Here is a 23,056-nt window from a genome sequence, read left to right on the forward strand (position 1 = left end):
ACTCTAACCCTAACGCCAAAGTTCTGGCATCCGGATTTATATCTCGGAGTTTTGAATTATCCAATGGGACACGCCAGGGGTGTCCGCTCTCCCCTATCATCTATGCCCTTGCTATAGAGCCTCTGGCGCAGACTATCCGTGAATGCCCTCGGATCTCGGGGATTCGAGTGGGGAGTACAAACCATGTGATTAGTCTATATGCGGATGATGTGATTTTATCCTGCACTAATGTAGAGGTGTCCCTAAAACACGTAATGGAGATCCTGTCCTCCTTCGCTCAAGTCTCGTATTACAAGCTTAATATTACTAAGTCCTTAATTTTTCCGCTCTTCCTGCCCGCCTCAACTAGAGCCACTCTTTCTCATCTTTACCCTTTCAAATGGGAAGACGAGGGTATCCCCTACCTGGGTATTATACTGGCCCCGCTACACTCCGTGATCCGGAAAAATCTGCTGACCCTGCACACCTCACTGGATAGAGAACTTACTCGCCTTTCTCTTCTCCCGCTCTCTTGGGTGGCGAGAATGCAGACCTTTAAAATGATCTGCCTCCCAAAAATTATCTACTTACTTCGGTGCCTGCCCCTAACAATTCCGCAACGGTATCTCACCAAAATTCATTCGCTAATGAGTAAATTTATATGGGCTGGGAAAAAACCTAGAATAGCCCTGAGATGCATGCATGCCCCGTTAAGTGGTGGAGGAATGGGTATTCCTAATATTCTAACATACCACAGAGCCGCTATCCTGGAACCGGCTCGAGATTGGTGGAGGAATGATTCAGACTTAAGATGGTTACAGATTGAGTACACCTGGGCACAGGTCCACTCCCCTAAACAATTCATAGACTCCCTGCTCCTAACCCCTTCGCCCCCCGGCGATCTTCTACCCACCACAGCAGCTCTAAAGAAAGCTTGGTCCTTGTGGAGCAAGCCAGTGTCACATGCTTTAGGTCCCAGCATTCCCCTTAGATCGCTAGAAGCCTTCATTCCGAACTTGAATCTTGCCGCCTGGACACGTGGAGGTCCAATCACCCTAGCAGATCTCTATAGAGAAGGCGTCCTACTCCCGTACTCAGAAATGTGTGATAAATTTAACCTTCCCCGACACAGTCTATTCCAGTTTTTTCAAATACGTCACTTTCTTCAGTCCGCTCCTCATCTCCCGGCTCCCACGACAGCTGACCACGCCTCAATTAAAAAATTCTTTCAAAATAGCAAAATCAAAGGCCTTTCATATATCCATAATATGCTAAACTCCCCACAACCGGACAAACAATTGCCGTATATGCTCAAATGGGAAAAAGATCTAGCTTCTCCGCTTCCGCCGCAAGAATGGTTCGCGGCCTCAAAATGGATCCACAAGTTCTCTTCTTGTCTCAATCATATAGAGCAATTAAAAAAGGTTCATCTGAGGTGGTACAACTCCCCTACTAAACTGGCTTCTTTTTCCCCACATGTGTCACCACTGTGCTGGAGGGGCTGCAACCACAGGGGCACCTTATGTCATATGTGGTGGTTTTGCCCTAAGTTATCTAACTTCTGGCAGGAGGTGTTCAATCTAATCCATGAGGTTACTAGTCTCCGCCTTTCTCCAAACCCAACCTTAGCGGTGCTACACATTGGCTTAGATGGGATCCCGGATCTTTTAAAAAACATCATTTCTCACATTCTCATAGCTGGCAGGTACTGTGTGGCATACAAGTGGAGGTCGGTGAGCCCCCCTACAAAAAGAGATCTAATTGAGAGGATCAACCTACACTGGCTATACGAAACCAACTTGGCCCCCAACCTAGAGAAGAGAACGGTGAGACTTAAACAATGGCACCCGTGGGCCACTTCCCTTTATGCAACGGCCCTCCCCCAGATACCGACACCTACACCATAAATAAATTGATTATGCCTAAGAATGTCTTGTAGAGCTGCTTCCCCCACCCCCTCTCTTTCCCCCCTCCCTCCCTGCTCCTATGTTCAGGTTGTTGTTGTAAGGGGTATTTAATGTCCCAGATTGATATTCTGATAATGGCTCGAGGCTATTCCACCTCTTGCTACTCAATGCTCCTGTTCTTGATGTTGTTGTATGAGAAGTTTGTATTTTTCTGAAAACTCAATAAAAACCTTTATGATAAAAAAAAAACAAAAACGTTTGTGGAGAGGATAGGCGGTAGGAGCGAGCGCGGCATACTCACAGAGGCTGTCACGGTGGCACACTCCTTCCGGGTCACGCTTTTCCCTTCCGGAGCCGACAATCCTATATTCACTACTTTGCCCGCCCACCGGCGCGTGTAATTGGTTGCAGTTAGACGCGCCCCCACCTTGAGAAGCAGCGTGTTAGCTGACTGTGTGTCGCCCGTGGATCAGGGGTACTCAGATCCGGGCCACGGGGTCACTTCTGTGGGTATCACGGTGGCGTGACCCGGTCTGTGATCCCAGGCTCCACAGTAAAAAAGGGATTGGGTAAGGGAGATTGTCCGTGACGCCACCCACGGTTGTGGTGAGGTTGTGACACCACCGCTGCTCTGGACGGGGATCCCGGGAGCGATGACAGGGAGCAGCGTAGTTGTTATGTCCCCTCCGTGGGTAGGGGGGTTGGTTGTCCCGGGGCCCGGTGATGGGTAGGGATGGATGGCAGGCAGGCTACAGGGCCTGGCGAGGTGCAGGGTCGCCGGGGCAGCGCTGTGCCGCACGGCACGGTGGTACTCACTCAGCCCAATGATGCACACAGAGTCTCTGCTGAAACAAACGGCTGGATGGACGGGTCCCACAGGCGGCTGCGGTGTTTTCCCCTGACCCCAGGTTGGTAATGTAAGTCCTTTCTTGCACCCTCTGTACGCTCCTCCTGCGCTCTGGTTTCCAGCTGGCTCCCCGATTCAGTACCGGTGGGCCACCGCCCAGCCTGCGGTTCCACCAACTGTCTGCCCGGCTCCCTGCAGACGGCCACTACCGTCTGCCTCACTCTCTGCTGCACGAGGGCCCTAGGCTCCAACCTAGGCCCCAGTCTGCGTCTGCCTCTCTGCAGACCTCCTCTCTCTTCCTCTCCTAGACTTGTCTTGGCTTGTTTCCTGCCTCAGGCCAGCTAAACTCCTGGGTGGGTGTTAAAAAATATACTCTTAAATATATTTTTCTTCAAATACGTAAAAGCGCATGAAAGAAAGGACTTCAAAAATGTAAAAAATAAATGTATTTTATCTATTTAAAAATGGTTGCCAGGGTTCAGTTACAGAAAGGAAAAATAATATACTTTGTCAGCTTACGTAAAAAAGAGTTCATTTAGTCCATACTGATCAATGGGAATTCTTCATCCATCTCTCCTTGGGTTCTGAATGGCAAAGCAGGGGATATACCATAGGCTGGACAGCATGTGTTCATCTTGCAGCCTCGAGCCTTCTGAGCAGCTGACAACGTGTAGGAGCGAGCACTAGCCCCCTCCATCGTGTATTATATACCAACTGTTCAGTCCATATAGGGTGTTTTAGTTGAATATAGTTCCATATGACATAATCTTCCAGAAGCTTCTAGAAGATTTATATATATCCTTCCATGTCAGTACTCAAGTATATTCAATATGGATCATTTTAATATGTATTCCTTATAAAAACTTAATTAATATACTATGCCCTCCAACATAAACAGAACTGTGAACTTATATGTACTACTATAAAATATTTGATAACTAGATGTATTAATTTTAATGTTTTTACAGTGGGTGTCTCCATCTCCTGACTCCGCCCACCTGGTGTGTCTGTCTGAGCCCGAGGAAAGGAATCAATTTCACTGGGGATGTCTGCTGTGAACTGCTGGGGGTGGGGGTGTGTGTGTGTTGCTACCTGTGGCCCCTGGCTTGTCCAGGGCGCCACAACTGCAACCAATCACTGGTGGCAGGTCGGCCGGTGGGCGGGGAAAGCAGTGTATCCCTCGCAAGTGTGACTCTGGCCTTTTTTTTTTTAAATTTATTTAAATTAATAAATAAAAAAAAAAATAAAAACCCTAATTTTCATCCCCAGCCATGATAACACCAGCTGGGGGCTGGTATTCTCAGCCCACAGCCGCCCGGTATTGTCAGCCCGTAGCTGCCCGATATTGCTGCATCTATTAGATGTGACAATCCCGGTGCGATACTGGCTCTGCCCGGTGGCCTGATGCGGTGCCAATCGGGGTAATAAGGGGTTAATAGCAGTGCACAGCTGTACTCGTACAAGTCTGACATGACATCAGCTGACACAGTCTGCCGCTGTCTGAATATGAGCGTGCATGTACCTAGAAACACATGCATGCTCCTGTTAGAAATGTGCGCGGCTGTGCTGCGATGTCAGACTCGCGGGAGTCCCTCGCAAGTGTGACTGCGGCCTAACAAAAACACATGCGTCTTTTTTATTTAAATGAATAATAAAAAAAAAAACCCAGACGTGCGGTTCCCCCCAATTTTCATCCCCAGCCATGGTATTGTCAGCCCGCAGCTGCCCGATATTGCTGCATCTATTAGATGTGACAATCCCGGTGCGATACTGGCTCTGCCCGGTGGCCTGATGCGGTGCCAATCGGGGTAATAAGGGGTTAATAGCAGTGCACAGCTGTAACTAAACCCTAGGTTTGTGATGGCACAGGCGTCTATCAGATATCTGCATCACAGACCTGTAAACGAATGTAAATAAACACACACACAGCAAAATTTGGAATAAAGTACAAAACGCACCCTCCTTCACCACTTTATTAACCCCTAACACCCTGCAGCTCTGGTGTAATCCACACAATGTCCAACAATGACACATCCAGCTCTACTACATGTCACAGCTAGCAGCCATAGAGAACACTGCCAGCTCTGAGTGTAGCCTATTACTGAGCAGCGATAAGCGATGACTACAGCAGAGACTGTCACAGGCTGGGGAGCGCGTCTGCCTGCAACCAATCACAGACGAGAGGACGGCCGGTGAGCGGGGAAAACACAGAAAGCTGTGTGTATGCATGCACAGTACAGGAAGTGAATGCGCGACCCGGAAGCAGTGTGCCGCCAATGACTCCAAGTCTCGGTAAGTATGAAACTCTCACTTATTTCTTCTTTAGTTTATTTTTACTTTAATTGCCGAATCCGATTTGTGCACCCGGAATCCCGGGCTCAGGTCCGGCAGCCAGATATTGTTGAAACCGCGTGGATCAGGACTTTTACAGTCCGGATCCGCTCAGCCCTACTCAGCTAGGGTCTGTCTGCAGTTTCCAACATCATGTCTGCACTCTATTTGAAACTTAACCTTTCCAAAACTGAACTACTTCTATTCCCTCCATCTTCTAACCTCCCTAAACCTGACATCTCTGTCTCTGCGTGTAACTCAGGTTCGCTGTCTGGGGGTTATGTTCGACACTGATCTGTCGTTCACCCCTATATACAATCTCTTGCCCGCTTCTGTCGCTTGCACCTCAAGAGCATTTCTAGAATCCGCCCCTTTCTTACCATGGAAACTACAAAAACCCTCACTGTAGCCCTCATCCCCTCCTGCTTTGACTACTGCAATTCTCTATTAATTGGTCTCCTCCTAACTAGACTTTCTCCTCTACAATCCATCCTTAATGCTGCAGCCAGGGTCACCTATCTGGCTAATCGTTAATCGGATGCTTCTGCTCTGTGACAGTTATTACACTGGCTGCCCATATATCACAGGATACAATTCAAATTGCATGTTCTCACCCATAAAGCTCTCCACAGTGCGCCCCCCCCAGCTTCTTCACCCTCATCTCTGTCTACCACCCTACCCTTATTTACGCTCTGCAAATGACTTTCGACTAACATCCACACTAATCCAAACCTCCCACTCCTGGATCCAAGACTTCTCTTGAGCTGCACCAATCCTCTGGAATGCTTTGACCCAAGAAACCAGGATGAACTACACCTTACTTCAAATGCTCTCTAAAAACACATATTTTTAAGGTGGCCTATCACACTCCTTAATCAAATTAAATTCACATAGTCCATCCACGACTTCTCACAATATAACTTTCCATCAAACTCTACCACACCCAAAAGTATCTCAAAGATCGGCAGACTGGTTCAGGCAGCATTTATCTATCCCCCATTTCTTTGAGATGGTTGGATTGTCATTGGAAGTGAGCACCTGTATCTTGCCCTTCCCCTCCATCCCCCCAACACCTCCTCATTGTAGATGTAAGCTCTCATGAGCAGGGTTATCTTTTTTACTATAATTAGTGTATTTTCTATAACTGTTGCTTGTATATGAACCTCTGAATTGTAAAGCGCTGCGGAATATGTTGGTGCTATAGACATAAATATAATAATAATAATTCCTGGGGTGCTTGGCTGCCATGTGGTTCCGCATACTGGTGGTGGTAAGGTTACCTTTGCCCGGGCCTCTGCTCAACTTGGTATGGTAGATGCTACAGATTACAATGTTTTTCTCTGAAGGACTTTCAGAAAAAAAACTTCCAGACAGCAGCTGAACACCACCTTGCCTTGAAGTGGGCCACAGTTGTGGTGCTCTTCGGAACAGTTGACCCAGTTCTCACTCTGGGCAAACCACTACCCCTTGGTGCTTGTGTTGATGCTACATATCCAGCTTCCTCTGTGTTGCTGTGCTGGCTATGCATGTCAACGGTCCAGGTCGGATCAGTGGACTCATCATCGACCACCTCGTCTTCCATCTCATCCTCCTTCCCAGTTGAGATTGTAGGCTGACCTGATGGCAACTGTGTCTTATCACCAACATCCACCTCTGGAGACAGTAAATCAGGTTCCTCAAACTGGCTTTCTTCTGGCCGTAGGTCCTCAAATACTTGCGCATCAACTTACGCCACCTCCTCACATCCCTCTTCAATGCTGCACTGTGAGAGGCCAGAGCCAACAAAAGGATACATCCAAAACAGATCCTCAGAGTGGCCAAGCTTGGGGTCATATGTCTCCTGTGATTGATGATGGGGGGAGGAAGGAGAACCAGGTTGAGGATTAGATGGGCCAGCCTTCTGTGTATTCACAGTAGACTGTGTGGTTGTGGAAAATTTGTTGCTGGTTAAAAAATGCAAAGAGGCCTTGTTGTCTGCCATCCAAGACAGAATCTGCTCTCGTTCTTCTGGCTTACACACAAGTTTACGGTCCAGACCGGGAAATTTGAGGAGGAGGAGGGTACACAATGGACACATTGTAAACTTCTATTGAATATGTATTCCACTACCTGAGTCTCAATGAGGGAGGGACCGCCCAAATATATAAGTAACAGCAGTCCCTCCAAAATGTATATGTTACAGGACCACTTGAGGCCCCTCAGGTCAAAGATCTACATACCAACGGGCACATTCTAGCTGGCCTTGTAAAGTGCTGGGGAATAGCTAACTAGAAATTCTGTATGACAGTGGGACCTACAAAATGTATATTGTCAGAACTCTCCCAAATGTAAAAGTAAAAAAAACAAACAAAACACTGCGTGTGAACAAACGCTAAAACGGATATTTTTTTCCCTCCGGTTTATTTAGCCTTATATACAAGTGATTATGCAGGAAAAACTGTTTCTTAACCTTTTTGCCTGTAAAGTACAATTTGGGTTAGGTGTTCTTGTGCATCTGTAAAAGTGGCATAAAACTGGGACATCCAATTCCCAGAAACCATATGTGCGTCAGAAATGCATGCAGGCTTCTCTTCCAGGCTCTCCCCATTCAGTTTCATCACTTTGACCATCCATTTCATCCTTTTCCTCACGCCCCCAGACCTCTTTGTTGAGTGCAGCAGAAATGACTCGCATTTCCCCTTGACTTGCATTGTAGTCGTTATTCAGAAAGAATACAGCAGGACCTTTATCAAAGAAAGCGGCGACCCTCAAAAGAAAGCAAATATTCCCCCGAAAAAAATAATTGTACTCACCAGACCCCAAGAAAATTACAGCTGGCAAGTAGCGATGGTGGATGGGCTCTCACACAGAGCTCTGTGTCACTGTCAGGTCCCGTTCCAGTTGCATTGCACTGCAGAGCTGTGTATACAGTGACAGAGAAGGCAGAGGCAGTAATAAACCGTCTGTGCCTTATGTAGACGGATGGATTTCTGCTCTTGATGCTACATGATTGTGTATAACTGCGCGGCTCTTTTATTTTTTTTTTCTGCCCACATTGCCGTATGAAGGATCGGTTTGTTTGTTTTTTTTAAATGACTCACCGTTTTTAATTTTACCATAAAATGTACTGGCAATTAAGGAAAAATTCAAGTGCGGTGAAATGGTGACTAAAAAAAATTAATTCCATTATTTTTTTTTTTATTGTTGTTACTATATTCACGATGTGCTGGCAGTGAGCGGTCAGCGTGATTCTCCAGGTCAGTGTGATTACGGCAATATCAGACATTTATTGTCTAAGTGGTGACTAGAGATGAGCGGACCCGTGGACGTTCGGCTTCTGCTGGTCCAGCTGAACATTTGTAAAGATCGGTTCTGGACTTGGACTTGACCTGGACTTTATTTGAAATCACTGATTGGCAGTTTGGGTCTCCGCCCACATGCAGCCATAAAAAGATCACTAACAGGGGAGGGCGGGTTTTTTCAGTTTTATTTCTTGGTGCACAATACACCTGATCACACGAGAGTGGTTTGCAGACGTAAAGCCCCCGAACCCAAAACTGGACTTTACTATCTTGGAGAAGTCTGAGTTTGTACCGAAAACCGAACTCCAGGTTCACTCATCTCTAGTAGTGAATAAAAATCAGACTTTTGTAAAAAAAAAACCAAAAGAACAAAACATTAAAAAATCGGTTTGTGTCTCCATTTTCCAACATCGGAGTTGAGTGAGGACTTGTTTTTTGTTTCATGAGCTAAGTTTTTCATTGTTACCATTTTAGGGGCAATACTTTTATGGGTCGGTTTTGCTACTTCATTTCATGTTGAAATTTTTTTTCCTACCCAAATTATATCTTCCCTCCATTATTATATGCATTAATTTTACATATCGGCTCATCTCCTTCCGATTCAGGTCCTTATAATATCGGATCCTTTTAGTGATTTTTTTCTGTTTCAGAAAATTTCCTGTTCACGATGGATATGGACAGGGACAAGATGGCGGAGAGGATATTACACCTCACCCTAGAGATCCTCTTCCGGCTTACTGGAGAGGTGAGAGATTCTGATGACGTCACATTACATCATTCTTATCTATGGGAATAACAGATGGACAGAACTGGAGAGGTGAGGACTCTGGAAATGTCTGTAGTGAGATTTATTACTGTGTCTCTCCATAACCAGGATTACACAGTAGTGAAGAAGACCTCTAGTGAGCGCTGTCAGGCCCCTGTGTCTGAGGGATGGGGAAGACCCCTGAGCCCAATCACGGGGCCTCCACCTCACCCCCCGATACATGAGGACATCAATGAGCAGAAGATCCTAGAACTCACCTACAAGATGATTGAGCTGCTGACTGGAGAGGTGACACTGCTGGGAATGCTGGGACATTATACAGTAACGCTATGAAGGGATCGTGGGTGACGGTATCATTGTGTGTGTCAGGTTCCTATAAGGTGTCAGGACGTCACCGTCTATTTCTCCATGGAGGAGTGGGATTATTTAGAAGGACACAAAGATCTGTACAAGGACATCATGATGGAGGTTCCCCAGCCCCTCACATCACCAGGTAATAGACAGGACTAAATACACACGGCCTATAATTATCTGTATGTAAGGAATGAATTCAGCCCCTGTATGTGTCTCCTCCAGTTCTATCCAGTAAGAGAACAACACCAGAGAGATGTCCCCGTCCTCTTCTCCCGCAGGACTGTAACCAAGAAGCTCCCGATGTTCCTCAGGATGTGTTTCCTCCAGCTCTATCCAGTAAGAGATATCTACTCATGTACTTTCTGCACTCATTTTGTGTTTACATTTTTAGACTTTCTGCTCTGTTTTTTTTCAGCTGTATTTTCTTTACTTCGGCTTCTTCTGCTGTTTGTTTCTAATGCCTTCTCTATGTAATTATAAAGTCAACTCAAAGATCTGCAGAGGGTCATGAATACCCTGTTTCCCAGTAAATAAGACCTACCCCAAAACTAAGCCCTAGTTACAGTCAGGGCCAGCGTTGGGAGCAGTTAAATTGCATAATTTCTCAGGAACCCCACTTTCTTAGGGACCCCATCAGTTGTATCCTAAGGTTGATTCTTTAAGGATCTTTGATGACTTTAAAGTCATGTGACATGTAACCAAAGGTCTTTTAATTGCTGAAGTTTAAAAGAACTGAACAGGACACAGGCTGGCATGCAGCACTGGCATTAGGGCAAAGTTAGAGCAAGCTGGGCAATTTCTCAGGCTTCGATTCTCCTAGTTTCTCCAGTGTTTATATGCCAATTAAATGACTGCTTAAGGCAGTGTTTCTCAACTCCAGTCCTCAAGACCCACCAACAGATCATGTTTTCAGATTTTCCTCAAGCATGTTTTCAGGATTTCCTTAATGTCGCACAGGTGATGGAATTATTCCCTGTCTAATTTTGAGGAAAACCTGAAAACATGATCTGTTGCTGGGTCTTGAGGACTGGAGTTGAGAAACACTGGCTTAAGGGCTTAAGGACCTTTTTGACATCACAACATGTGACCAAAGGTCTTAGTTGCAGGAGTCTAAAGCCGAATGGAGACAGGCTTCTGTGTGTGTGTGTGTTCACGCCAATTTTAATCAGCTTTGCCAAAATGGGCAAAGCTTGGCCAGAACAAGGGTGTAATGCCACCTCTTCTCTAATTCATAACAATCTGTGGCGTTCCCTATGCTAGAAATCTCACTCCAGTCCTTGATGTCATTTTTCAGTGTAGATCGCTGCTTTTGATGAATTGGAGCCCAAATGATTACCTGCAGACAGCAAGACCCTGCTACCTGTTTTGGTTACAAAGCCTAAAGCGGGCTTTCCACGCAACGACATCGCTAACGAGATGTCGCTGGGAGTCACGGAATTCATGACGCATATCCGGCCTTGTTAGCGACGTCGTTGTGTGTGAAACGCAGGAACGACCGTTAACGATCCAAATTACTTACCTAATCGTTGATCGTTGACACGTCGTTCCTTTCACGAATATCGTTGCTGTTTCAGGACGCAGGTTGTTCGTCGTTCCTGCGGCAGCACACATCGCTATGTGTGACACCGCAGGAACGAGGAACATCATCATACCTGCGGCCGCCCGCAATGAGGAAGAAAGGAGGTAAGCGGGATGTTCAGCCCGCTCATCTCCGCCCCTCCGATTCTATTGGGCGGCCGCTTAGTGACGCCGCTGTGACGCCGAACGAACCGCCCCCTTAGAAAGGAGGCGGTTCGCCAGCCACAGCGACGTCGCTAGGCAGGTAAGTATGTGTGACGGGTGTAAGTGATGTTGTGCGCCACAGGCAGCAATTTGCCCGTGACGCACAACCGACGGGGGCGGGTGCTTTCACCAGCAACATCGCTAGCGATGTCACTGAGTGTAAAGCCCACTTAAGATAGGCCATCAACGTTATAGTCCCGGACAACCCCGTTAAATTTCCAGCATCTGTCTTTAAATATTTTGGAAAAAAAATCTCTTTGAAATTGTCTATGTTGTGGACCAATGTCACAGAGATGTTTGCAGGTTATTCAACTGTTAAGGCGGTGTCTATTCCATTAATGCCAGCTATAGTTTACCTATACTGGTCTGGTAAGGTGTTGTGATACAGGTTGTGATGGTGGAATATGTGGGGGTTGTGTATCATGTTGTGTAGGTTCGTATTTTAGGCGCGGTTCACTGTCTATTATTTGTATTCCTTGTGTGTACATTGTATTGTCTGTAGGTAATCACCCCCTGTAGTGTTCCTGCCCCTAGGTCAGGGGGAGGGGGGCCTGGGATCCACCTAAACTCTCTGCTTACCTGGGGGATTAGTGATTCTGGGTGAGACTTAGAAGAGAGAAGAAGCAAGATTGAACCTGTGAGGGAAAAGCTGAGGCTGCAGCCAGCAGCCCAGAGAGACTATGAGAAACTCCGATATCCCTGGAGAAGGACTGCTGGAGTAGTGTAAACCCAGCGATCTGGGAGCCTGTACGGATCACCCGGGCAGATTTCAAGGCATTTCATGAGGCTTCTGGAGATGTGGAGTGGTTCTTCAAGGACTTTGAGCAGCAGTGTGCCATGATAGAGGTGCCTCACTCTGGCTGGATGCGTTTGTTAGTGGGACTCCTGAATGGAAGCCTGGCAGAGGCTCATTGACTCTCAGCGGAACCAGGATTATAACATTGTAAAGCGGACTATCCTGAAATACCATGCTATCACCCCAGACTCACATAGGGCACAAGTCAGAGACCTCCCATGCACCATGGGGGGATCGTTTAGAATATATGCCCATAAGATGTCCCAGGCATGTCATAGATGGCTGGAAGTGGAAAATGCCTTCACTGTGGATGACGTTATGCAGGTATTTCTTATAGAACAATTTCTTTACAAGTGTCCCTCAGAAATACGGGAATGGGTCAGGGAGCACACGCCGTGCACCTTGCATAGAGCTGCAGTCCTGGCTGATTGACGTCCTTACTTTCCAACCGCAATGGAGGAGGCTTCTGGATAATAAGCCACAGCCTGCTCCTGAGCGCCGGCCCTCTCCAGTTATATCTGCCCCTCTAACCAGCTGCAGGCCTATGACAACCACGGCTCACAATCCTGTGCCCCAATAGGTCCGACCACGCCCTGGGGGAATTACAGAGAGGAGATGTTATGGGTGCGGGCAACCTGGGCACCTGCAATCCAGTTGTCCCTCAAGGACTCAAAGGGATCCCCATGCACCTCCACTTCATCTGGTGCATTTTGTATACTCCATCCCGCCTGAGAAAGAGGTACAACCACCTCCACTGGAGTGTACCGCTGACCCCTGCCCCATAGATGCCCCTTTTGGAGTGTATGGCCTTTGTCCCCAGGTTCTCCCAATGCCTTTTCCAGATGCAAATGGAAAGGAGTACGATGCAGAAGAGGTGCTATGGGTGTGGGTAGCCTGGACACCTGCAATCGAGTTGTCCTGCAAGGACTTGAAGGGAGCCCCATGCACCTCCACATCATCCGGTGCATCTTGTGCACGCTATCCTGCCTGAGGAAGAGCTACTACAACCTCCTCTGATCTGTACCACTGACCCCTGCACCATAGATGCCCCTTTGGGAGTGTACGGCCTTCGGTCTTTGTCCTGAAGCAACCCAGGGCAATGGCAACGCCACTTGTGTGGCGCCCCTGACCTGGTCAGGCACCACTGAGTACTGCACCCATGCTGGGGACAGTACAATACAGGTAATCCAGAAGGCTGACCGAGGTGTGACTACACAGGCGCATAGTGATCAGGTCTCACACATGTACCTTTGAGAGGACCCCTGGGGATCCCAGGAGGGGGCAAAGCCTTCACCTCCACTTGAGGAGTGGAGGGGGCGAAGCCTCCATCTCCACTCAAGGGGTGTGGTAGAGAGCCTGGTTGCTAGGTGGCGTAGGCAGGCACAAAAGGGAAAAGAGGAAGGAGGAGAACAGTCTGAAGCAGAGTGGGGAGGAGTGAGGAGCAGGAAAGTGGAGCTCAGACAGGAGCAGCAGTGCAGGTCCCTCAAGTGAGCCGGTTTAGTGTGCAGCTCAGGGAAAGCAGACGAGAGAAGCAGACCCTGGAGCTGTTGCAGTCTAACAGCGTCCGCGCAGTGACTACCGACGGGGGAGAACGGTCACCTGGTAGTGCTGCCCGAACCCCACACACAGCTGGAGAGAGAGCCGCGTAGTGGAAAGTACGGAGACTGTCAGGGAGTACCAGGCCCAAACGGGCGGCAGATCCCGGTGCGGGGATAGATCCACCTTTCCTTGCTAAACCTGCCGGTGTGGGGCCCTCAAAGCCCACGCCACAACACCACAAAAGCCGCAGCCACGTAGCCACAGTTAGGGCCCATAGTTCACAGGAGGCAAGCAGCTGGAGTGATCTGGTCCAGGCGACAAGCAAACGGCAAACAGACGAGGGGAGCAGCTACTTCCCTGGGTGACCCCCATAGGGACTAAAAGTCGGGGTTACCACAAACCACAGAAGGGCTAAGGAAGGCGAGTCGGTAGCCACCCTCATCAGTCAGCCTGAAGGACACCTGGTTCCAGCCTGGTTCATCCCAGCTACGCCCGGGTTACTCACTCTGCCACCTTCTGTGAGTAAAACCCCTGAAAGACATTCTGCTTGTGTGGAGTTATTCTGCGGCTTGTGGTTCTACACACCTACACAGGGCCCTGGGGCTTGCCTCACTCTCAGGAGGCTATTACAACTGACTGCACCCACCATCAGCCCCAGGCGTCCCTCAACCTGCAGTGGCGGTCCCCACTGACCGCAATTCTGAGAGTGGTGTCACGACAATCCTAGAAGAAGATCTCCTACCTGTGACAGGATCCAGCTGCGTGGAGTCCCTGAAGGTAATGCACCGACACCGCACTTGTGGGGCTTCACATCTGGTGTCACGAACAGGATAAGGACTAGACCTGTTCAGACAGGTGACCATGTGCCTGGGCGGTCCGCTTGGAAAATTGGAAGCGCCGCCATATTGCCACCATGAAAAGCGCGCTGAAAAACAACAGCAGCCCGCGCTGGGAGAAGTTACCGCCCACGAAGAGGTGTGGCTACCCAGAGATCCCCTGCAGAGCCCTGACCTCGCAAGTGAAGAGAGCGGAGGCGTTGAGAGACGTCGGGACAGAAAGGGAGCCAGAAGCCTGCTGCTGGAAGAGGCAGAGCAGAAACTGAAGAGCCTGCTACTGGAGGCAGCGACGAGTCCGCTGCTGGGAAATCGTGCAGAAGAAGGCGCAGAGGAAATGGCGTCTGAACGCAGAAACCCAGAGCCAGGCTCCGCTGCCTGGTGGTATCGGGAACTTGCCCAGTTCTGCGACCGACTGGAGACCCGGGTCGTAGAGCAGATCAGAGAGGAACGAATGGAGCTTCTGGAAATGGCTGCAGCGGTTCAGGCCTACGAGGGGAGAGCCATGCGACGAGTGCCAGACCGAGCGGCGACGACTCAGACCCCGATGGTGCCACCGATGGGTGAGTCCAGTGTTGCCCCTGCCAGCGCGAGTGCCCCGACCCCTGCTGCCACGCCCGCGGTCCCTGAAGAGGCGCCCGGCGCGGCGACGCTGGACCAGGCCGCAGCAGCGATGCCCTGCCCGGCCCGCCAAGCCCAGGCCGCCGCAGCGATGCCTTGCCCGGCCCGCAAAGATCCGGCTGCCACCGCGACCCTCATCCATGCCGCAGGTGTGACGCTGACCCAGGCCGCCGCCTTGCTAGGCCCGGCCCGCCAAGACCCCACCGCAGCAGCAACGCTCATCCACGCCGCAGGCGAGGTGCTGAACCAGGCCGCAGCCACGCCCGGTGCGGCCCGCCAAGCTCCGATCGCTGCAGCGACGCCCAGCCCAGCCTGCACAGATCCCATCGCAGCTGCGACGCCAATCCAGGCCGCCGCAGCGATGCCCTGCCCGGCCCGCCAAGAACCGGCCACAGTAGCGATGCCCGCTAAGACTCCAGCTGCGACCCTGAGTGAGACTGCGACAGCAACGCTGATCCAGGCCGCCGCCATGCCAGGCGCGGCCCGCCAAGACAAGACTGTACCACTGTTTACCCCGGCCTGCAAGGCCAGAGCAGACACCGCTCCCCAGTCTAGGAAGTCCCTGATAGGAGAGGACCCCGAATACTGGAAGCTGAAGGCTGACCTAGAGGCCCAGTTCCCACAGGAGATGGTGGACCGGTATCTGCTCCCTCCGCACACCCCCAAGGCGGCTTCTGCAGCAACCACGCTAAAGAGTCCCCCGCCCGGGCCTGCTGATGACCACCCATCCCCGGCGCTGCCACAACAGGAGTGCCCAGAAGAACTAAGGAGGAGAGGAGGCCAGGAAGCTGAGAAGCCGACCCCGGAGCCATCAGCAGTGTATCCATGCCCCGAGCCAGAGATGCTGCCGTATTCCCGCTGGGATGAAGAGGAAGATTTGTCCAGAAACCTTACCTGGGGGCCTGCAGGCAGTGAAGTAGCAGCCCAGCAGAATCCAGCCCGTAGGACACGGCGCCATAGCAGAACAAAGTTTTCCCCTGCACCGCAGTCTCCAGAGCAGAAAAACGAAGTCATGGCCAGAGACTTGGAAGAGAAACGGTTCCTGAGAAGGGCCAAATCCCAGGTTAGAGGTCCACTTTGTCGTGGAGTTGTGGAAGATTTCAGTTTAAAGAGTGGATATGGCTTCATAGTAGCTCCTGGTATGAAAGAAGGTATATTCGTGAATAGAAGGGATGTGAGAGCCCATTTGCCCAGAGGACATCCAGGAAGGAACTTACAGATGGGAGATACAGTGGAATTCACAATGCATCAAGGAGAAAGAGGATGGTATGCACTTGACGTTACGCCATGTACCAGAGATTCCTATAGAAACCCAGCTGTCTCCATACCACAAGAAAAAGAAACAGATACAGAAGAAGAAAGGAAAGATAAAGAACCCACTGATGAGACTACCTCCGATGACGAGAGAAATGAAGAAAGCAACAGGTGCCGCAGCCCTACAGGCCCAAGCCCTGGTGAGGAGGAATCTGTTTAAAGTAAAGTAAAGTACAGCAAGTTACAGTTTTGACCAGTTTGTAACGTTAATGTTTAAGAATGAGCCCACATGAACTAATGTGAGAAACCCATGAACCTTAAGGCTATGAACTGGCTATAGCCACAAACTCTCGCAGTGTAAATAGTTACCCCAGAGGTACCACCACCAGAGCCAGCCTGTTTAGGGGCTTGGCTCGCCTGCAACCAGGGAGCACGTCCGTTTATGGGGCCTTGGCTCGCCTGCAACCAGGGAGCACGCCTGTTTATGGGGCCTGGCTCTCCACCACAAAGAGGGTATCTGGTCAGCACCAACTGTGGAGGCCGCCTCTACATCCTGCCAGAAGAGGCTGAAGGCGCGGCTCCACCAGGCCAGGTATGCCCTGAAGACCACCAGACCATGAAAGCCGCCTCTACATCCTGCCAGAAGTGGCTGAAGGCGCGGCCAACGTGAGAGGGTTTTGGGTGGGTTAACGGACTTGTGGGTGGAGGGTGGTGATGTATGGTACCTGGTGGTTTTAAAAGTTTTACCATGTTTTAATGTTTTATGCATTTTAAAATGTTGTCTTGCAGCCCGAGGACGTGCTGGTGATAACTAAGGGGGAATGTGGCGCCCCTGACCTGGTCAGGCACCACTGAGTACTGCACCCATGCTGGGGACAGTACAATACAGGTAATCCAGAAGGCTGACCGAGGTGTGACTACACAGGCGCATAGTGATCAGGTCTCACACATGTACCTTTGAGAGGACCCCTGGGGATCCCAGGAGGGGGCAAAGCCTTCACCTCCACTTAAGGAGTGGAGGGGGCGAAGCCTCCATCTCCACTCAAGGGGTGTGGTAGAGAGCCTGGTTGCTAGGTGGCGTAGGCAGGCACAAAAGGGAAAAGAGGAAGGAGGAGAACAGTCTGAAGCAGAGTGGGGAGGAGTGAGGAGCAGGAAAGTGGAGCTCAGACAGGAGCAGCAGTGCAGGTCCCTCAAGTGAGCCGGTTTAGTGTGCAGCTCAGTGAAAGCAGACGAGAGAAGCAGACCCTGGAGCTGTTGCAGTCTAACAGCGTCCGCGCAGTGACTACCGACGGGGGAGAACGGTCACCTGGTAGTGCTGCCCGAACCCCACACACAGCTGGAGAGAGAGCCGCGTAGTGGAAAGTACGGAGACTGTCGGGGAGTACCAGGCCCAAACGGGCGGCAGATCCCGGTGCGGGGATAGATCCACCTTTCCTTGCTAAACCTGCCGGTGTGGGGCCCTCAAAGCCCACGCCACAACACCACAAAAGCCGCAGCCACGTAGCCACAGTTAGGGCCCATAGTTCACAGGAGGCAAGCAGCTGGAGTGATCTGGTCCAGGCGACAAGCAAACGGCAAACAGACGAGGGGAGCAGCTACTTCCCTGGGTGACCCCCATAGGGACTAAAAGTCGGGGTTACCACAAACCACAGAAGGGCTAAGGAAGGCGAGTCGGTAGCCACCCTCATCAGTCAGCCTGAAGGACACCTGGTTCCAGCCTGGTTCATCCCAGCTACGCCCGGGTTACTCACTCTGCCACCTTCTGTGAGTAAAACCCCTGAAAGACATTCTGCTTGTGTGGAGTTATTCTGCGCCTTGTGGTTCTACACACCTACACAGGGCCCTGGGGCTTGCCTCACTCTCAGGAGGCTATTACAACTGACTGCACCCACCATCAGCCCCAGGCGTCCCTCAACCTGCAGTGGCGGTCCCCACTGACCGCAATTCTGAGAGTGGTGTCACGACAATCCTAGAAGAAGATCTCCTACCTGTGACAGGATCCAGCTGCGTGGAGTCCCTGAAGGTAATGCACCGACACCGCACTTGTGGGGCTTCACACTTGCAGGATGTCTTAATCGATGGATACAAAGTGTCAGGATTTCGAGACACAGGAGCCTTCCTCACTATCGCTGACCCTCCTGTAGTTCGACCCAAGGCAATTCACCAGGGCACTGGAATCCCCATTGTCCTGGCGGGAGGGACTCTAAAATATATACCGTGAGCTTCTGTGTTTTTGGATTATGGTTATGGGGAAAAACTATGCTGGATTGGAGTTATGAGAGGACTGCCCGCTGATATCCTCCTGGGAAATGACATTGGGGAGTTATAGTGCCAATTTATGGGTGCAGGAAGCACAGTTTGAGTGAAAGAGGACACAAAGGGAAGCTTGTCCTAACAACCCTACTGCCATACAAGGGACTATCAACAGCTGAGCAACATGGACTTAAGTGAGGTGGCCAGAGGTCTGTGTAGACCTCATGACGTACTAACTTATTAAGAAGGAGGGAGAAGTTGTGATGGTGGAATATGGGGGGGGATGTGTATCATGTTGTGTAAGTTCGTATTTTAGGTGCGGTTCACTGTCCATTATTTGTATTCCTTGTGTGTACATTGTATTGTCTGTAGGTAATCACCCCCTGTAGTGTTCCTGTCCCTAGGTCTGGGGGAGTTGGGCCTGGGATCCACCTAAATTCTCTGCTTACCTGGGGGATTAGTGATTCTGGGTGAGACTTACAAGAGAGAAGAAGCAGGATTGAACTTCTGAGGGAAAGCTGAGGCTGCGGCCAGTACCCCTGAGAAACTGTGAGAAACCCCGATATCCCTGGAGAAGGACTGCTGGAGGAGTGTGACTCATCCCTGGGACATTTATGCCATTACTGGACTATTTTTACCCTCTGTGTGGTGGATTATATTATGAACCTTCTGTTTTGCTTGAGATAAATGTTTATTTGATTCTTCAGCCATCTCTTGCTCTGTTGATTGTATGATATCGGAAAAGAACCCCGTCACACAGACTAACGGGTGGTGGTTGTGCATTATTGCTGTGAACTGTTGTGGTGTTAACCCTTGTTGTCCTTTTGTTTCTGCCTTCCTGCTCTTGCTTTTCTCCTTAGTCTCTCACTGTTTATTTCTGTGAGTTTGCAGTGTGCCTGAGTTTTAGTTTTCCCATCTGTCTTAATCTGTATTTCCATCATACTTCTTCACTTTCCTTCCCTGGGAGATCACTGATTAGATCTAGTCAGGAGAATAGCAAGGTACGGGATAAGGGCATCAACACCTTCAGGGGTAATCCAGAGATTAGGGATCGCCTAGGGTCTCCTAGCATGAGGGACAGTATAGGAGCCCCCTGTCCCTCATTATCCTGCAGTCACATTGTGAAAATCAGTCAGATTATATACTGTAGCACATTGCAGAGAACTAGTGCTAGGAATGAGAGGTCTGAATTAACAAAAATGTAACTCTTAGATCTCGAAATTGGAAAACAGATTCATTTTTTCCCTAATTTAATTTCTGATGTTATGGTTTAAAAAAAGAAATGTGACGTCCTGTTCCAGCGCTGAGATGTGAAGAGGGGGAAGGAGCAGCTCCATACAGCCCCTGCAATATACAGCGACTTACAGAAGCAAACGGCACCCCAGACCAGCATATAAAGGCTGCACTGAATCACCAGCTGTCAGTGCATGGATCGTTATCTCCTGAGGAGCGGAGGAACACCACTCAAGCCGAGAGCACAGCAGAGGGAGGAGGGGGTGAGTGCAGATAACATGGCGCCGACAGTGAGGAAGAAGGAGGGGGTGGAGGGAGAGGCACAACAAAGGCAGCTGCAGCAGCTTGACGATGCAGGAGGCCAAGATAACAAGAATTCAGAGTATGCAGAGTGGTACAGAGACATTGGGCTTATGGGAAAGAGATGAGATTAATTACAAAAGGCTGGCAAAAGAAGTGGCAGATCACCTGACACCAGACATCAGAGAGGCAGTAGCAGCCTCAGTGAAGGAGGCTTTGGCTCCGCTGCAGGAGGACGTGGAGCACCATGATATGAGATGGACAGAGGCAGAGCAAAGAGTTTCTGATGATGAAGAGAATCTGATAAGATTGGAGGGCAGATTTAAGGAGCTAGACACTAATGCTCAGCTTATGAAGGATAAAATAGAAGATCTTGAAAACAGGTCTAGGAGGAATAACCTAAGGCTAGTGGGTCTGCCTGAGACAGTGACAACAAAATATTTGGACTCAATCTGTGAAAAAGAATTACCCCAGGCTTTAGGCTTACCACATAGCTGCCGTGTAGAAAGAGCGCACAGAGTGGGACCCATAACGGAGCAAAGAGATGGTCACAGTAACAATGATAATACCTCCAGGCAAGGTGAAATATCCAGAACAAGACAAGTTATTATTAAATACCTGGAATACAAAGATAAAGAAGAAATTCTACGGGCCTTCATTAATAGGAAACAGGCACTATGCATTCAGTGACGCAAGATTCTATTATTTGGCGACTATTCGGCAGAAGTCACACGAAAAAGAAAAGCATTTAGCCAGATCTGCACTGCCCTCTATCACAAAAACATTAAAATTCAGCTTTTATACCCAGCAATACTAAGAGTAAGAGAAGCAGATGGGGTCACAAAGAATTTTCAGGATCCTTCGGAAGCAGAGCGAGAGATACTACAGGAGGTGAGCACACAGCGACAGGAGAGGAATAGAAAAGAAGGGACTTTCACTGATCCGAAACATGCAGATCCTGCAAACAAAACATCTGCTGTTAGATCCGAAAACAAGCCAGAGTAGAGTCAATCGAGATCCAGACCAGCCAGTCTGAGGGAAAAGCGACAGATGGCGACTTCAGCTGGGAAAAGAGGAGGAAGAGGTAGCAGCTCATGAACAAGTAGGACAAGAAGAGGACTTAATTTGGGACTGGTGAATGGAGCCGTATGGTGACAAATGTGCCTTAACTCTCTAAAGCCTCGCCTACCTCCTTTTCCCTTTCTTCTTCTCTATCTCTTTTTCTTTCTCTCCCTTTTTCTCTCTCTCTTTTTCATGCTTACCACTTTTTCCCTTTTATCATTTACTAATGCCTTTTTTTTTTTCTCTTTCTCTTCTCTTAATGACGGTTTTAGGAGCTTGATAAATTTATAAAGGCTGTTCAGGGGCAAAGAGTTAATAGCCAATAGAAGAGGAGAGGTGACTTAGTGGGGTGGCTTCATGGAGAGCTTGACTTGAAGCAGGGGTTTGAAAGGAGTCTCAATCATCTCAGAAAAAATGGAAGAGGTTAATTGTATTTGTAAAGTTGGGGATGGGAGGGGGTATATACAGTTGGGTGGGGGAAGGGGAGGGGAAGAGAGTCGGGGAATCCATGCGAGATGGCCTGAAAAAGGAACTGTTGATTTTGGGGAATATGGTTACGCTCATTACGTGGAATGTTAACCCCTTTACGACCGCGGGCAGTAAAATTACGTCCTATTTTAACGTGACTTAATGACCAGGGACGTAATTTTACTGCCTAAACTTCATTTGATTGCCGTGGCCATAGCAACAGCTTTCAAATGATGTCCCCTGCTGTTTCTTACAGCAGGGGACCTTTGCTTGACCCCAGGGGGGGCGGCATCGCCACCCCCTATCGACGATCGATGTGATTGGCTGTTCAAATCTGAACTGCCAACCACATCGTTCGCACTAATTTCGGCAAAAATAATGCCCGAATTAGTGCGATACTGTGAGATCCAGCTATGAGATGCCGCAGCTGCTCCAGCATATCATAGGTGGACCTCAAACATGTCGCCCCCAGCCCCTGCAGCACTGATTGGAGCGATCGTGCTATGACGCGCAATCGCTCCAATCAGTGTGCAGTGGGGCGGTCTGATCTGCCGGTGGCCGCCTCCCCAGGCCTGTGCTGGCCTGCGTGCCCTCCCCCAACATGTCTGCAGCGTGCAGTGGCTGGTACTTGTGGTACCACGCCACCGCTGCTGCCGCCGCCGTAGCTGAGGTCACCGCTCCTGCTGCACGTGAGTACTGTGCTCACCTTGCAGCCCATGCGCGTTCCCGTGGTGCCCCTGCGCGCTCCCGTGTTAGCCCCTGCCCGTGCCCCCCTGCGATCTGCCCCCCCGACATCCCGATCTGCTCCCCCCACCCCCCCCCGACATCCCGATCTGCTCCCCCGAGGATCTGACTGCCTCCCCCATTATCTCTTTTCTGCTTCTGCAGCTCCCTCTCCGGTCTCCCCCTCTGCTCTCCCCCCCCCTCTGCTCTCACCCCCTCCCCCTCTCCCCCTCTCCCCCTCTGCTCTCCCCCCCTCTGCTCTCCCCCGACGTCCTCTTACCTGTCTTCACCGGCCCGATCACATCTGCCTCCATCGCTGGGTCCTTCCTGGGCATTCTGCTGATCTGCCTGCTGCTCCTGTAAAGCTGTTCCTCCTGCAGCACTTCTGGTCAGTGATCCTCTGGGTACTGTGAGTATAACTTTTTTTTTTTTTTTCCTCTATCCCCTGTCCATTTTTACACCTCATCCTTCCGTGCGTGCCGCTGAGCGCTGATCAGGGATGCAGATAACGTATCTGCATCCCTGCTCAATTTTTGGCGGGACTTTTTTTTCCGTATCCCCGACGCTTTTTGTATCGCATCCGTCCATGCGTCCCGCTGAGCGCTGATCAGGGATGCAGATAACGTATCTGCATCCCTGCTCAATTTTTGGCGGGACTTTTTTTTCCGTATCCCCGACGCTTTTTGTATTGCATCCGTCCATGCGTCCTGCCAAGCGCTGATCAGGG

General features: G+C 49.9%; 1 protein-coding gene across 1 annotated transcript in view; it reads left to right on the forward strand.

Moving 5' to 3' along the window:
- Positions 1–23,056, forward strand: part of LOC142272289 (uncharacterized) — a 66,375-nt gene that overhangs the window by 27,869 nt on the left and 15,450 nt on the right. Inside the window, exons 7-11 of the mRNA XM_075332501.1 lie at positions 8,277–8,300; positions 8,996–9,090; positions 9,220–9,399; positions 9,481–9,604; positions 9,688–9,801. Of these exons, the coding sequence (XP_075188616.1) occupies positions 8,277–8,300; positions 8,996–9,090; positions 9,220–9,399; positions 9,481–9,604; positions 9,688–9,801 (537 nt within the window). The remainder of the gene's footprint in view (positions 1–8,276; positions 8,301–8,995; positions 9,091–9,219; positions 9,400–9,480; positions 9,605–9,687; positions 9,802–23,056) is intronic.

This window comes from Anomaloglossus baeobatrachus, unplaced genomic scaffold (assembly GCF_048569485.1).
Source record: "Anomaloglossus baeobatrachus isolate aAnoBae1 unplaced genomic scaffold, aAnoBae1.hap1 Scaffold_347, whole genome shotgun sequence".
Classification (NCBI taxonomy): Eukaryota; Metazoa; Chordata; class Amphibia; order Anura; family Aromobatidae; genus Anomaloglossus; species Anomaloglossus baeobatrachus.